Here is a 15316-nt window from a genome sequence, read left to right on the forward strand (position 1 = left end):
TAGGGTTTTAAGAGGGGAATCAAGGCAGTTAGGTTGGTGATCTAGAAAATACACTCTGGGCCCTGGAAGGGGATGATTGGAGAGATCTTGTCATGTGAAGACCGGGTCCACCCCAGATTTAGTGCCTGCTCCGGGTGGGGATGGGGAGGGCCCTGTTGGCTGAATCCAGCCCAGCTGCTCTGGGACACCTGCCCGGGCCTCTCCCCGCCTCCTCCCTGCTCCTGTCTCTGTCACTCACAGGCAGGGACAGGCTGGGGCAGCCATGGCAGCAGCGCTAATCTGGATCTCTCTCCTTGTGGGTAAGTTGGGGTCTTCTTCAGGGGAGAGGCCCAGGTTGAGGTAGTGAGAAGTTCCTCAGGGAAGGGGTTGGTTGGTGGGGTGAGGCAGAGGCCAGAAGGACTTTGGGGTATAAATTCTACAGTCAGTGGGGCTCTAGGAAACTGGGGCTGGGAGCTGAGGTGTCCGGGGGGCGGAGCTGGGAACTCTGAGAGGGGGGTGTCAGCCTGGGCCTTAACCACACAGGCCCAGAGCGCTGGGGCCCTTTAATGAGCTGGCTAGGCTGGCTTCTTTCTGGGTCCAGGCTAAATTTGGCCCTGGGAAGGTGTGAGGGCTGCTGGGGCAGATCCTCTCCCTAGGCCTCCAGGCTCAGACTTCCCTTTGCTCAGCTCCTAGTGGACTCTGGTGTGGACCCTATTCCCCCTGCATTTTAGGGGAGGCCCTAGAGTGGCTACCTGCCTCCTGCAAGGGGTCCTTCCCTCTCCCTCTCTTCTTCCCTTCCTCTCTAGCCTCCCAGATAGTCAGCTTGGAATTCTTTTCCAAGTGCCCTTACACACACACACACCCCACACCCCTCTCAGCCAGACATTAATCCTCGCCCATTGTGACTCTCACTGGGCCTAAAATGAGGAGTGAGGGGCTTCCATGAATCCAAACCAAACTAAGGTCTGGGTCTCATCACTGATAGTGTATGGCACAGTCAGGGCCTCACCCGCCCTTCCTGGGAGCCAGCAAAGCTGTCCCTCTCCTCTCACACATTTCTCTGGTCTCTCAGGGCCACCAAGGACTGGGTGGAAAGGGGACTTTATTCCCCAGCTGGGACTGAGACTGGGCCATTGTGTTTGGGGTCGTGTTTCCCCACAGGTCTCCTGGAAGGGTTGGGGGGCACCGAGGCCCAGCAGACCACCCTGCACCCACTTGTGGGCCGCATCTTTGTACACACCCTGAACCACGAAAGCTTCCTGCAGCATCCTGAGCACGTTTTCCGTGAGAGGGGCCTGAGGGGCACGGGGGGTGGCTGGGGGGTGCCTGCCCCAGGGCTGGGGAAGGCTGCTGCCATGTCTCCAATCCCCTCTCCTCCCTTCCACCAGCTGTCTCAGCCCCCATCCCTATCACCTACCACGCCCACCTCCAGGGACACCCAGACCTGCCTCGGTGGCTCCGCTATACCCAGCGCAGCCCCTACCAGCCTGGCTTCCTCTATGGCACCGCCACCCCAGAAGATCGTGGACACCAGATCATTGAGGTACCAGCAGGGGCCCCAGTTGGCTGTGTCGCATGCAGCAGGGACCCAGCGTTCACTCATTTGCATGAATCGCGTGCCTCTAATGTGCTGCGCTCCTCAGTCTCCTCTCACCAGGCCCAGGTGCACCACGTTTCTCTCCCAACCCAACCTCTCAGCCCCCTACCCCATCCTTCAGGTCACAGCATACAATCGGGACAGCTTCAACACTACCCAGCAGATGTTGGTGCTGTTGATTGGGGACCCAGAAGGTACCACCAGCTCTGTCCCATCTCTACCCCGCCATGCCAGTCTTGGGGGAATCTCCCCTGGAAAGAGTTGTAGAAGCAACTAGTGGGGGGCAGGACACCCTGAAAACACTGGAGTTGTGCTCTCGGCTGCTCTGCTGACAGGCGAGTCGTTGAGGCTGTGGGTGTCGGGGAAGGGTGTTTGAGGCCTGTGATATAGGCAGAAGAAGGTATTAGGAAGAAGGAAGGGAGCTGAGAGGTTATGGGGAGGAGCTTAGATGGGGGGAGGATCCATGCAGGGCTGGGGGGCTGGGTACAGTCTGAGGCGCCCACCTGGTCCTCCCAGGCCCCCTGCTGCCATACCAGGCTGAGTTCCTGGTGCGCAGCCATGATGTGGAGGAAGTGCTGCCCTCGACACCTGCCAGCCGTTTCCTCACAGCCTTGGGGGGGCTCTGGGAGCCAGCGGAACTCCAGCTGGTCAACATCACCTCTGCCTTGGACCGTGGGGGCCGAGTCCCCCTTCCTATTGAGGGCCGCAAGGAAGGGTAGGTATGCAGCCCAGGAGGGCTTCCTGGAAGAGGGAGCCACTTGCCTTTTGTCTAGGTGGTGGGCATAGAACATGGGTCTCCCTAACTTCCAAGTGGGGCTTTATCCATTGTCTTGCATGCTCACCATGCCCATCTTTACCTCCCAGCATCATGTCACACTGTCCACTTCCTTCTGGTCATTCCATCTTCCTCTCGCCCTTCCAGGGCCCAAACCCTAGTAACCCTGAACTTTGCACTTCCTGGTGTCCATTAGGACACGAAAGATTTATCCATTAAAAGATATCGCCGGGAGGACAAGGTCCCCAGAAGACTGGGGTGCTCTGTATACTCTCACCACAACCCCAGATCTCAGGGTGGCCATGACCCCCAAATCTCCAGTGCTCAGTGGCACCCTCAGTCATCTAACAGTGGTTTCTACCTGTGCCCAGGGTATACATCAAGGTGGGCTCTGCTTCACCCTTCTCCACCTGCCTGAAGATGGTGGCGTCCCCCGACAGCCACGCTCGCTGTGCCCAGGGCCAGCCTCCACTACTGTCCTGCTATGACACCTTGGCACCTCACTTCCGGGTTGACTGGTGCAATGTGTCTTTGGTGAGGAGGGCTCTGGGAGTGGAGGCGGGACAGGGCCCCCATCATGGTCTCCTCCATCCTCACCTTCCTGGCTCCTCTCTGTTACTCCAGTTATCTCTACTGTCTCCCTCTGTCTCTCTCTCTCTCTCTCTCTCTCTCTCACACACACACACACACACACACACACACACACATGCACACCACTGATGTTCTACCTTCTCCCACAAGAGGGCAATAGAGTCCATAATCCAGACAAAGGGATCTCCAGCTTCTGGAGCCCCAGCTGTGCCCAACTCAACACCTACAACAGTCACTCCCAGGAGAGCTGCCAAACTTCTTTCTCCACCTAGGGTTTCTGTGTGGCAGCTCCGTTTCCTTTACTTTCCTCTAAGGTGTCACTTAGCAAATTATCTTGCAACGTGGAATAGATAGTTCACCCCCATGTTATAAACCAAAGATGCTCACTTCTGCTCTTTGGGATATGGAGCTGAGGTGTCTAGGGTCCCTAGAGATCCTGTTCCCAGGGCTAGGAACCCTTCCTGTAGCTTGACCAATAGCGCGGCCGGAAACTGGTAATCAATATTCTTGAGCACTTGCTATGGATAAGGCACTATGCAATCCGTGTGTTTTATCCTCACAACCACCCGGGAGACGGGTACCACTATTAGCACCCCAATTTTACAGATGAGGAAATCGAGGCACCTAGAGGTAAATCATCGCAACGCAGTTTTCTGAAACAGGATTCAAACCTGAGGACTTTACTCTAACCACTGTATGGCTCTGCCTCTCCTAGAATTTTGTTCCTGGTTTCTAGACCAGTGCTTGTCCTACTCAATCACATGAGCTGGGAGAGGCAAAGCAGGAGGAATCCCTGCAGTTTCATGGAGTAGAACTCCTGCTCCATGCCCTGGGAGTCTCTGTGTCTAGCCATCCACTCCTGGATCAACCCTCGGCTTCCTGAGCAGGTGGACAAGTCAGTGCCAGAGCCTGTAGACGAGGCACCTGCTCCAGGTGATGGGATCCTGGAGCACGACCCGTTCTTCTGCCCACCCACCGAGGCCACAGCCCGAGACTTCCTGACCGACGCACTCGTCACCCTCCTGGTGCCCCTTCTGGTGGCCCTGCTGCTGACCCTGCTGCTGGCCTATGTTATGTGCTGCCGGCGGGAGGGACGGTGAGTATGGGGGCAGAGGGCAGGGAGGGCACTAAGGCCGGTGCTCACACTGTAGACTCCTTGTGGCACTTGTGCTGCCCGGGGACCCAGATCCCTCCAAGAGTGGAATCCTCAGCCAGGAAAAGAGCAGGGGCCCCTTGCATGGCCTGCACCAGGAGGTGTGTGGATAATAGCTAATCCCCTCCCTTGTTTTTCCACAGGCTGAAGAGAGACCTGGCCACCTCTGAGTGAGTAGGAGAAGTCTGGGGGCTGGGTGGGAGCCCCCCTGGACCATTAAGCTGGACCCTTCAACCTCCATGGGCAGCAGACAAATCCCAGATAATGGGGTCACACTTAGTCTGTGCTCTCCAATCCTGGGCTGGCTGGGGGCTGGATCCCACCTATCCTGGCTTGGCTTTCTCATTTTCTGGTCTCCATGGAAGAGTCTAATGTGGGACAGGAGAGGGGATCTAGCCAGGTTTTAGGGGTCTGCTGCCACCTTCGGGGAAAGGGTTTGGGAAGCAACTTACAAGGCTTCCAGTGTGTGCACCAGCACACACACACACACACACACACACACACACACAACCACACGTCACTGTGAGTCAGACACTTAAGTTCCAGGCTCTGCTCTGCTGCATAATTACTGTGATGGGCTCAGTTTCTTCACCTACAAGATAATGCGGTTGGACTAGCTAATATCTGGATGCTTTCAATTTCTCCAGCCCTTCCCAAATCTTACCCTCATTTGACCAGGCTTCCCCCACCCCTGGCCTTACCTTTCCTGTGTGCCCCCAGACCTCTTCCTCTCCCACTCCCTTGAACCCCAAAGATTCCAGGAGGCAGGTATGAAATGTTAGGCTCCTTTTATTCTCACTGCACTGAGCCTATGGTGGGCCTGGCACCCCTGCCTGCTTGCCCAACCTTCCTGGTTAACTGCGGCGGCATTTGGCCGCCCTGCGAACCCCCTTCATGGGTCGCTTGCGCCCCGGTTTGGAGCCCACGGGCAACTGGCGCTGCCCAGGCTGGTGCTGCCCAGGCTGCCGCCGTCTCTTGGCCTTGAGCTTAAACTTGGAGGTGTGATTCTTGCCCATGAGGAAGGAGCCTGTGGCCCCCTTGCCTGTCACCTGCTTGAGCATGCCCTTGTCCACCAGCCCCTGGAGCACTCGCTTGAAGCGCCAGGCATTGCGGGTCATGTTGTAGCCCCTGGTGGCAACAGCCTTCTTCAGGGCGGCCAGGGACACGCGGTTGCCTGCCCCCTTGTCTGCCACGAACCCCAGGATCACCTTGGATATGCTGGGCTTCCGGTGGGGATTGGGGCTGGTGCGGCGCCGAGTCTTGCTCTTGCTTGGGAGTCCAGAGGAGCTGGCCTGCTGGCCTGCCCCCAGGGCAGTGTTGGAATCCAAGGGCCCAGATGGGGGTGGCAGCGAAGTGTCTTTCTGCATCTCTTCCTGGGGTGGGTGAAGGGAACTGGGTGCAAGGACCTCCAGGATGGCGGCTAGAAGTCTCTCCTGGGTTGCTCCTCGGTGCGGGAGGTGCGCCCAAGTTCCTGGTTCCCTCAGAGGCTTCCTGTAGGGCTCTGGCCCGAGCCTTGCCCTGGGTGGCCAGAAAGAGGACCGTGGATGATCACCTACGCTGGCCTTGGCAGACTTCTGCCTGAGGTGCAGGGGGCGGTAAGGTTATCTCTGTAGTGACCTCAGGGGGACATTGTGAGGCCACCAGAATCCGGTGAGGTCACAGTGGACCCACTGTTCCCCCTAGGTGGGGCAGAGGGGAGGTACCACAGAGTGTGGGCATCTGGCATGTCAGGTAGCCTGGGAAGAAGGGCTGTGGCTGAGTGAGTCAGGCGGATGGACCCATGTGGCGTGTATTGCTCACCAGCTGATTTTAGGGTGTCCAAGACCCCAGTTTTAAACCCACCATTTTAAACCCCACCGTCTCAATTCATTGGGTTGAAGAACACAAAACTTTTTAGAATCAGTATTATACCTACATTTTTGAATTTTTATGGGGAATAAATTTCCCAGCGTGAACAGAAATGTAATTCCTTGATCTATCTTAATTTAATTCCTTGATCAACTTTTTTTTTTAACACAGTAATAAAAAGGATTTCCTTCTTTTCTGTTTTCATGTTTATTTCATAGATTTTTTTTCCCCTATTGGGAACAGTGATTTTCTATGTAAGTTTTAGATTTTCCTCCTCAATTTTTTTTGGCCTGTGCCAAATTTGACCAATTTTATCTTCTGCCATTGAGAATATTCTCTTCTGACCAGTTACTTTCCACCATGTCCAGCTTTCCTGGGTCAGTTTTCTAGCTCTGCTGAGGTCAGGAAAATATGCTTCCTCCATCAGTTTTGAGTCAATAACCAGTTTTACCGTGTGTGTGTGGTATTAGCCCTTGCTGGTGTGGATTTTGTGTTGATTTATTTCTACAAAGTCCAATTTTATTCATTTTTCTTTTTGCTTGTTCGAGGAAATTGAAATCATCCAAAATAGTGAATCCGCTGCCTGTTTTTGACCTGCATCAGACTTTATTGGTCAGAACATTCTCCAGCCCAACAACCCTCTCCTGTGAGCTGTGTGCCAGAGGCAGGGCTCAAGGGGCTCTGTGTGTGTGTGTGTGTGTGTGTGTGTGTGCGTGTGAGCATGCCTGCCTGTTCATTTTTCTGCCCAAGTGCTGATGTGGAAAGATTGTGGGGGAGGGCACTGTGGCTCTGACTTCTGCTCCTGCTCTGGAAAACACGTCCCTGGACCATTTTTCCACCTGTGTGTGTTGCCAGAGTAATGAGACCCAGATGTGGGGCTAGGGGTGGGGAAGGGGCCATCGGCTGAGGCCTCCCCCACCCGAGATTATTACCTGCCTGGCTGCCTCCACTTCCACACTCTTCTTGCTCCCTTCCCGTCTCAGCCTCCCTTCGCCTGGGAATGGAAAATTGTGTTTTGGACAACCCTGCTTGCCAAATTCCAGACTCAATAGCTCATTTTGACCCTCCCCTCGCCTTCAGAGAGTGGCTCCACCTCCTTCCGCTGGCCAGAAAGTGCTTGGTTCTATTTTCTCTGGGGAGGAGAGTGGCCCATTCAGCAGGAAGCTAGAAAATCTTTCCTTTAGTCTTATCTCTCAGACTCCAGCCGGAGTCTGTGTCCACTACTTGAGATGGGGATATAGATGGGAAACATTTTCCCTTCCCGGATCTGATCAGTAATCCAGCGGTAAGAAGGATGGCTTCCACCCTGCCTGGGGCCCCCACCCCTTTAAGAAAACCAGTTCTTATTGTCTGTCTGACCCGGCAACCAGGGGGTCTGTGAAAAGCCCACCAGTGTGGGTGGGTTCATGCCAAAGGGCTTGGAAATGTCCTTCTACTGGAGGCCAAGTTCATCAGTGGACCTACTGTAATAATGCCAGTGATAAAAATAGCAACAGAAGACTCCCTATAATAATAGCTATCTTTGGCTGCATCCTGACTTGTACATGTAAATGTTTTTCTTACATTAATTCATTTAATTCATACAACAGCTTTATTACAGTTGAGGAAATGGTGGCAGAGAGGTCAAATAACTCACACACGGTAACACAACCAGTAAGCAGAGGAACTCACATTCAGGGCCCAAAGCAAGTCCTCATGCATAATCACTGTGCTACCCTACTCAAAATGAATTAAAGTTGCTCCCGGACAGCAGAAAACAAGCCCGTGAGAATGTCAGATGAGAAGGAGGCTCAGCCTTCCTAGAGGCAACTGGATCTAGAGCTCAGGAGGGCCTTGCTAATGGGTGTGGCAGTCAGTTCATTCAGCCCCTCCTAGGGTTTCCAGCCCAGTAAGGGTGGAGCCTGGTTCCCGCCTCAAGGAGACCAGGTCTCAGACACAGACAGGAAGTAAGACTTAGCATCTGAGCTAAGCAATGCTGGGGGCAGTGTGGGGCAGGGTGGGAGAGGGTCAAGGTTTGAGGATCCAAAACATAAGCAGTCAAACTCCACCAGGAAAAGAACTTGGGCAAAAGCTAGGAAAAGGTGGAGGAGGTAGGTTTGCCAGACTAAAATGAGGATGATGGGGAAGGGAGAGAGCATTAGAATCGGAAACTGATTGCTGGAAGGGACCCAGGGGACCATCAGAATATAGAAACCATATAGAGCCTAGCCGGAGAAGGCAACGGCACCCCACTCCAGTACTCTTGCCTGGAAAATCCCATGGACGGAGGAGCCTGGTGGGCTGCAGTCCATGGGGTCGCTAGAGTCAGACACGACCGAGTGACTTCGCTTTTACTTTCACTTTTCACTTTCATGCATTGGAGAAGGAAATGGCAACCCACTCCAGTGTTCTTGCCTGGAGAATCCCAAGGATGGGGGAGTCTGGTGTGCTGCTGTCTATGGGGTCACACAGAGTCGGACACGACTGAAGCGACTTAGCAGCAGCATAGAGCCTAGCAAACAGTGGCCTCTGAAAATCCATGCCACTGTGGGCATCTAGTCATGTCTTAGTATCTCAGGAACTCTTACCATAGGCCAGGCAATTTTCTGAACACCCAACCCGTATTTTCTCATTTAAACCCCATAACAATCCTAGGAAGTAGGTTCTTTTATTATCCTCATTTTACAGTTGAGGAAACTGAAGCACAGAGGGGTTAAGCAACGTGCAAAGGTTACACAGGTTTGAACCCAGGATGTCTGCACCCAGAGCCTATGCCTCAGTCACTGGATACTGAGCTGGCACCGAAGAACTTCCTGTTTATCCTCCTCCCCTCATCGTGTATGTCTCCCTCCTGTGCCCCTAGCATCCAGATGGTCCACCATTGCACCATCCGTGGGAACACAGAGGAGCTGCGACAGATGGCATCTAGCCGAGAGGTGCCCAGGCCACTCTCTACCCTGCCCATGTTCAATGTGCACACAGGCGAGCGGCTGCCCCCGCAAGTGGACAGCGCTCAGGTGCCCCTCATACTCGACCAGCACTGAGGGCCAGCCCAGGTGGGTCCAGCTGGGCAGTGCCAGCCTCTTTCTGGGAATAATGCAGCTTCCAATTCAAGGCTGTCGCAGGGGGTTGGGGGATGGGAAGGGGCACACAAAGCTGTCTGCCCCCCAGGGTAGCGGTGGGACGGTGGTTCAGCAGTGCCAGCAGCGTGGCCCTCAGTGCCAAGCACTCAGAGTCCAAGGGTCAGGGTGGGGAAAGCGGGAGAATTGGGGCCTGGTTCTCACAGACTCCCACTCTCTCTTCTCTTTGCTGCTCCCGTTCCAGCCCTGGCCTTGTCCTCCCTTCTCTCCCCACTCACAGAGCAGCCATGACCATGACCACATCCTTCTTCCTGACTCCAGTTCTTGGCCCTCTGGACCCCAAGCTTGGAGGATGGCATGGGGTGAGGGTGTCTGGGATCAGGACCCCCAGAATAAATACCTGCCGCTCTGCTCATCGATTGCTGTGTTTTTGTCTTCGGAGCCTCCTTCCCAGTCCTCACTGCTTCTGCTTCCCTTTCTGCCTTGTGGACGCCCTCAGAGGTAACCTGGGGCTGCCGCCTGACTTCAGGACTCTTCGCATTTTTGCATTTCTCAAATTCTCTGTAAGTAAGAGGGAAGGACCTGCATATGCAGCCTTAATATTGATCCTCACATGAACCCAACAGTGAGGGACAATTGGATCATTATCCCCATTTAACAGACAAGGAGAGAGAGAGAGTGACTTACCCAAGGTCACAGAGCAGGCAAGTGGTGGAGCTTGGATTCAGATCTGTTGTGTCCACCTCTACCCTGCCTTTTGGAGGGCTGCGAGGTTCTGGAAGCAGGAGATCTGGGCTCTCACCCATTCAGATCCCCTGGAGGGAGGCCCCTTTGTAAGTCATAACCTAGATATGGAAAGGGGGTTAGGGTGCAGGACTCTTAATGCCCGGGATCAGTGACCCCTCTCGGTGGGCTCCTTAGGGACAGAGTCGAGGTCCACAGGACACTGCACAGCCTGGAGCCCTTGTTGAGCTTGATGTCACCAGCGTAGCTTGGTCCCCATGTGAGCCCTGGAGAGCACGGCTGACCAGGAAGCAGCCGCAGCTTGTTCTTCCCAGGTGGCTGTAAGCGAAGCAGGCCAGGTCCTCTCCTGCCCTGCAACCAGAGCCACAGCCAGTCTCCCCTTGGGAGAGCAGGCCAGAGACGGCCCCGGAGGGGACCCAGTAAAAGAGGGGGAGGGAGGAGCAGGGTCCTTTGGCTCAGGCCCCTGACCAAGGGGGCACCTCCGAGACAGTCCAGACAACGGGAAGCTCTGCCACTCTGAGGCCTCTATACCTCTTTCTGAGGTCCTCACACTAGGCCTGGGCCCCATCTACTATCCTGGAGCTAATGCTCAATCACCCCTTCTCTGCGTGTGTGTATGTGTGTGTATTGTATGTATGTGTGTATGTATGTTATATGTGTGCATGTGTGTGTGTGTGTAGGGGGCAGGTGGGAGGGACGTACTGGATTTTTCTCTCACCTGGAGGCGAGAGCCCAGCCTGGGGCTGAGGGGAAGCTGAACCAGCTGAGGCAGCCCCCAATCTAATAACGGTGCCCCAGGGCCACTGAAGAGGGCTGAGTTTCTGAACACTGCGTCCCACTTTTCAGAAATGTACAGGCAAAGGGGTCATGGGGGCCCCAAGTTGCTCCTGGACTCCCCTCTCCTTTCTCTCACTTCCCAGAATCCCCACCTTAAAAATATATCCTGAGTTCATTCACTTCTCACAGCTTCCATGATGACTTTCCCAGGCCAGCTCCAGGATCTGGCTCCTGGACCCCCACAGCAGCCTCCCTGTATGTAGCCTCCCTGCCTCCTCCCTGCCCCTTTTGTCTTACCTCCAGTCCCAGTCAGGCCAGTTCTTTAAAAGGAAAAATCAAGGAGTTTCGCCCCTCTGCTGTCAACTCTCCATTGCCTTCTCATGACAGTAAGGGGAAAACCCAAAGTCTTGGCCAGGCTTAGAGACCCCATGTATGCCTCTGACCACATCATCCTAGCTCCCCATGCTTGCCTGCTCCAGCCACACTGCCTCCTAACACACCCCTGTTTCGGTGCCCTAGCCCCTGTTCTTCCCTCTGTTGGGAGCCCCAGTCTCCTATGTCCGCAAAACTTCCCCTTAGTGCAGTCATTTTGGCCTCTGTGCAAATGGCAGGTCTCTAGAGAGCCCTTTCCCCTGCTCAGAGAGCACTCTCCACTCCTGGCTCCAGGTCCATAGGATGTGCCCTGTATGAGCACCTTGTTGGGGTCAGCTTTGGCCTTGGGGTAAACTTCAGGAGGGCAAGATTCTGTGCTCCCCCAGGGGCAGCGCCTGCACACAGCGGGCGCTCAGGAAAGTCAAGTGAAAGAATGTGTGAAGGGAAGCCACCAGGTCCGGCCGCTCAGAGTTCTTGAGTAGGTTGCTCCTCCTCTCTGGGCAAAGAGGGTGAGGTGAGCAAGGCTACTGCTAGAGCTTTTACCATTATCTTGTGGGTGTCCCCCTTCCCTGCTGGCCACCCTACACCCATTGGTTAGTTAATCCCAGAAGCATCCGTGGAGGCAGGAAGAGGCCCCAAGCCTCCTGCATGTATGTGCTCAATAAACTCAAGGGCTCTTTAGGTAACAACCCCCAATCACATGAACTCTGACTTTTCATTCACAAGTTCCTCCTTTCCCTGGGGCCCCTCATCTGGCTGAAACCTGGAGCTGCACAGAATCTGCTCAGATTGGAGACTGCGGTTTGGGATGGTTCTTCCCTGCTCCCTGTCAGCTCTCCACACCCATGAGGAGGAGGCCGCCCTCTCACCCTGGACCCACGCGCTTTTCCTGTTCCGCCCAGATGGGAGAGTCTGAGACCAGCCCCATACTTCCCTCTGCCTTGGGATCTTGGTAGTGCCTCCCTCCCAGCTCAGCCATCAGGAGCACACGGGAGCCTGGCTGCTGGCCGAGGAGGAAGTGGCCCAGACACGACGGGGGTGGGGGATAGCGTGACTGCGGAGGACAGCGAGCTGTGCCTGGACGCAGACGCACGTAAGCCCCACTGCCCTGGCACTCAGCACCCCTTTACATATGCTTGGAGGGGCAAGATTCCACCTGGCAGTCACACCTCAGGCCCTCACCACCAAGGACAAATAGCTGCTCCTCCCTGAGATTCCATTTCACTCCCTCCCTCATCTCCTCCAGCATCATACCCACACTGCCCACAGGACCCCATGTCTCCACCTTCATCCCAAACACAGCTCTCACGTATGACCTGACTCTAGATGGTTCCTCACCACCTCTCAAACTGGTGAGAGAACCCTCTGCCAGCCGTGAGGACCCAGGAACCCCTAAGCTGGCCTCAGCCCCTGCGTGCACACTTCTTCCTTATTCTGGAGACATGTTCATATGTACACATGCATGCTCACACCGATGCCCATTTTATAGCGACTCCCTTGGTGTATCTGCTGGGATTTGGAGCCAGAGTGAAGCAGGGTTCCAATCACGGTTCAGTCTACTCACAGACATTAATCATAACTGTCCTGGGGGCTTTTGTGAGAGTTTGGGAGAACTAGGCAAGTGCCTGGCATCTGGCAGCTCCCAAGAATGAAAACTTTATTACAAACAAGTACTCACATGATCACCCCAGAACCAGAGGTCTGTGAGGTCTCCTTGTCCCCTAAGAACCGAAATGGCTCAATTTCCATTCTACTAAGAGTTCAAGCAGTGAATTGGGAAGGAGCCTGAAATTCACCTGCTCCTAGGCTCTGACCTGCTGTCCGTCCAATCCCGCTCTGTCTGCTAAGGCAGCTGCTGGCCACCTGTGGCCCCCGAACACTTGAAATGTGGCTTCCAAACTGAGATATACTGCAGATGGACTCCTGAAATGATAATATTTGGGGATATACAGGGTTAAATAAAATATCTTATTAAAATTAACATTCCATTTCTTTTTATATGTTTAATACGGCTGCTAGAAAATGAAAAATTACACGTGTGGCTTACTTTTTACTTGTATTGGGCAGTGCTGTTTTCACGGTCCTACCTGTATCTCAAGTCCAGATTGACCCAAACCCAAACCAGAACTCAGCCACTTTCCATAACACCTGCTCCCTCCAGGCCTCTGTGTGCATCAGTTTTCGGAAGCCTTGAGGAGAGGGAGCGGTTTGCCTCACAGCAGTGAAGTCACCTAGCATTGAATATGTGGTGGCATTCTTGTTCTAAAATGTGCTCTGGTCTCCACCCTACCCTATCTTACTTTCCTCCACTGATGTCTTATGCAGAGAAAATCCCAGTCTCTCCATCACCCTCGTGGCCCGGACTCACCTCCCTCCAGGCCTTGCCATGCACATCCCCTGCAAAGCACTGGATTCTCCGTGAGTGTAAGGGCCAGATCATCCTCCGAGACAAAAGCCTTCCTTCTTCCAGGGTTTTGCCTCCTGGTCCACAGACATCTCTCAGCTCTCACACCTGGAAGGGGATGCAGAGACACGGCTGCTGATCCTCAGCAGCCTTGGACTTCAGGATGGTGGCCTCCCTGCCCCCAGCTTCTTCTCATTCCCCCCCATACTTCTCCCTGCTCTATCATCTCCCTGTCATCCTCATTACACAGACAAACTCTCCTATGCCTTCAATCATGTCCATGCACACGTGCCCCATATATGCAGAACCCCCCCGCCCCCGCTGTCCCTCACACACCCACACTGGTGCAGGATCCCTTTGAACATCGAAGCATTTGGTTCTAGCTGAGTGCGTACTTTCTCATTCACCCAGGGATGACTGCAGGAGCCCACCTCACTCCCTCTCCTCCTGTGGGTCTTGCTTTCAGAGCCCCATACTTGCTCCAGAAGCCCTGCAATCAGCTCCACGTGGCCCTGCGGGTGCCTGGCCTGAGGCTCCCACGCTCAGCCGGGAAGCCCCTCTCAACATCACCCAGCTCTGTCTTAGAGGCACCTGGGGAGCTGAGTGTTAAAGAGCCGGAAAAAAAAAAGAGGGAAAATCCGCCACGTTTTAGTTATAGAAAGTCCTGCCAGGAGATGGGTTCGAGCCACAAAAAGGCCCCAGGATTCTGAGAGAAAGCAAAAAGTGAAAAATCCAAAGGTAGCCTCCTCTTTCTAGAATCTTTGGTCTAGATTTGATTGAAAAATCAGTTGCAGGAACATGACCCATTCCCTTACCGAAAAACAAAAGTGAGTCCATGGAGCAGCAGGCAGAAAGGGCCGAGGTGCCTCCACGCGTGCGGGCCGTGGGTCTCGGGGAGCAGCTCTGAACAGCTGTATTTAGGCAGCTGTGATGTCAGCAGAGAGGAGGGCTTGAATTCGGAATGTAATACAATGGCCCCTTTGTCCCCCTCCCCTCCTGCCCGGCGTACACACTGGAACCACAGTCTGGCTGTAATACACGTGACACAGGCGGACTTCACAGAGGGCCTCTGTCACCACCATAGCCCTGACTGGCGGCGGGTGTCACCTCGCATGCCCTCATGCATGCACGTGCACACTGCAAGCACACACACGTTCCCACGTGTAGATCTGCGCACGTATAGTGAGAGGCATAGTCCCCCTGCTTTGCGTAGAACTGTGCTGCTCAGCTCAGTAGCTGCAAGACATAGGTAGCTATTAAAGTTAAATACAATAAAATGAGAAGTGGAGTCCTTCGGCGCACGTCCTCTTGTGAAGTGCTCCACACAGTGGCTAGCGGCTACCATATTGGTAGACAGAGAACGTGTTTCTCATGGCAGCAAGCCCAGGCCTAGAACCTCTCACTGCTAGTTGCTCGCACGTGGATCTGCACTTGCTCACTCTTATTGGCAGTGATGCCCACACGCCACCCGCGCTCCTAAAAGGGCCGCCTCTTGACCTCACCTTCTCTTTTTTTAGCCTCCCCGGCATCTATGCCCAGACCTGCGCCCAGCATTGCAGTACCTGGCCTCCAGCCTGCCTCGGCCAGCTCCACTTGACCTGGAGAGAATAATAACAGGGTGAGAACAGCACCGTACGACAGTGGCCAAAACGTCTGCTCTAAGGCTGAGCTGAATTCTGCAGACATGGACAGCTTTGGAAACTCAAGTCAAACTCTGCTTGAGTTGGGCAGGAGAATGAGGGGACAACAAGACATTTGAAATATAAGAAAGATTTGGAAGTTAAGAAGTGTGGTGCAACTGCTGGTGTGACAAGTGTGAGCAGGGGAGGAGACAGTGAGAATGAACAGGTGGGTAGTGATCAGGTAAAGCCTTGGATGCCAGGTTTGGGTTGATTCTGGATCCCCTGTGGGGGCAGATGGAGATGGGACCAAGATGGCCAAGGGCGCCAAGGAGCAGGAGGTCCAGGTGGATGGGCTGCTGAGGCTGGTGTCAGGCTTGCATCACCAGTTACACACT

General features: G+C 54.3%; 2 protein-coding genes and 1 long non-coding RNA gene across 4 annotated transcripts; 1 reads left to right on the top strand and 2 right to left on the bottom strand.

Annotated features, from left to right (window-relative positions):
* The first annotated feature begins 226 nt into the window (after positions 1 to 226).
* Positions 227 to 9407, top strand: SGCA (sarcoglycan alpha). The gene is made up of 10 exons (XM_055576180.1): positions 227 to 299; positions 1141 to 1263; positions 1368 to 1522; positions 1698 to 1770; positions 2093 to 2291; positions 2723 to 2885; positions 3830 to 4038; positions 4239 to 4265; positions 8786 to 8978; positions 9247 to 9407. The coding sequence occupies exons 1-9, from the start codon at positions 263 to 265 to the stop codon at positions 8964 to 8966; spliced, it is 1167 nt and encodes a 388-aa protein (XP_055432155.1). The 5' UTR covers positions 227 to 262; the 3' UTR covers positions 8967 to 8978; positions 9247 to 9407.
* On the bottom strand, positions 4884 to 5525 carry LOC129649134 (spermatid-specific linker histone H1-like protein). The gene has a single exon (XM_055576181.1). It carries the CDS (start codon positions 5460 to 5462, stop codon positions 4950 to 4952), a length of 513 nt encoding a protein of 170 aa, XP_055432156.1. The 5' UTR covers positions 5463 to 5525; the 3' UTR covers positions 4884 to 4949.
* Positions 9408 to 9410: 3 nt separating the features above from the next.
* On the bottom strand, positions 9411 to 14281 carry LOC129649135 (uncharacterized). 2 transcript variants are annotated; one of them, XR_008712991.1, is made up of 5 exons: positions 14115 to 14281; positions 13264 to 13407; positions 12710 to 12818; positions 9690 to 9847; positions 9411 to 9563 (listed from the first exon to the last, which is right to left on the bottom strand). It is a non-coding gene; the product is annotated as an uncharacterized LOC129649135 (long non-coding RNA). The 2 variants fall into 2 exon arrangements; XR_008712990.1 differs by lacking the exons at positions 9411 to 9563; positions 9690 to 9847 and having other exon boundaries at positions 12133 to 12818.
* Positions 14282 to 15316: the final 1035 nt, after the last annotated feature.

The sequence above is a fragment of the Bubalus kerabau genome, chromosome 4 (assembly GCF_029407905.1).
Source record: "Bubalus kerabau isolate K-KA32 ecotype Philippines breed swamp buffalo chromosome 4, PCC_UOA_SB_1v2, whole genome shotgun sequence".
In the NCBI taxonomy this organism is placed as follows: Eukaryota; Metazoa; Chordata; class Mammalia; order Artiodactyla; family Bovidae; genus Bubalus; species Bubalus kerabau.

What these genes read in the sequence shown, in the direction of transcription:
- SGCA (XM_055576180.1), top strand. Translation starts at nt 263, where the DNA reads ATGGCAGCAGCGCTAATCTGGATCTCTCTCCTTGTGG. An exon ending in GTGGACACCAGATCATTGAG is followed by an intron (nt 1,523 to 1,697) that starts GTACCAGCAGGG and finishes CCCATCCTTCAG; the next exon opens with GTCACAGCATACAATCGGGA. An exon ending in TGCTGCCGGCGGGAGGGACG is followed by an intron (nt 4,039 to 4,238) that starts GTGAGTATGGGG and finishes GTTTTTCCACAG; the next exon opens with GCTGAAGAGAGACCTGGCCA.
- LOC129649134 (XM_055576181.1), bottom strand. Translation starts at nt 5,462, where the DNA reads ATGCAGAAAGACACTTCGCTGCCACCCCCATCTGGGCCCTTGGATTCC.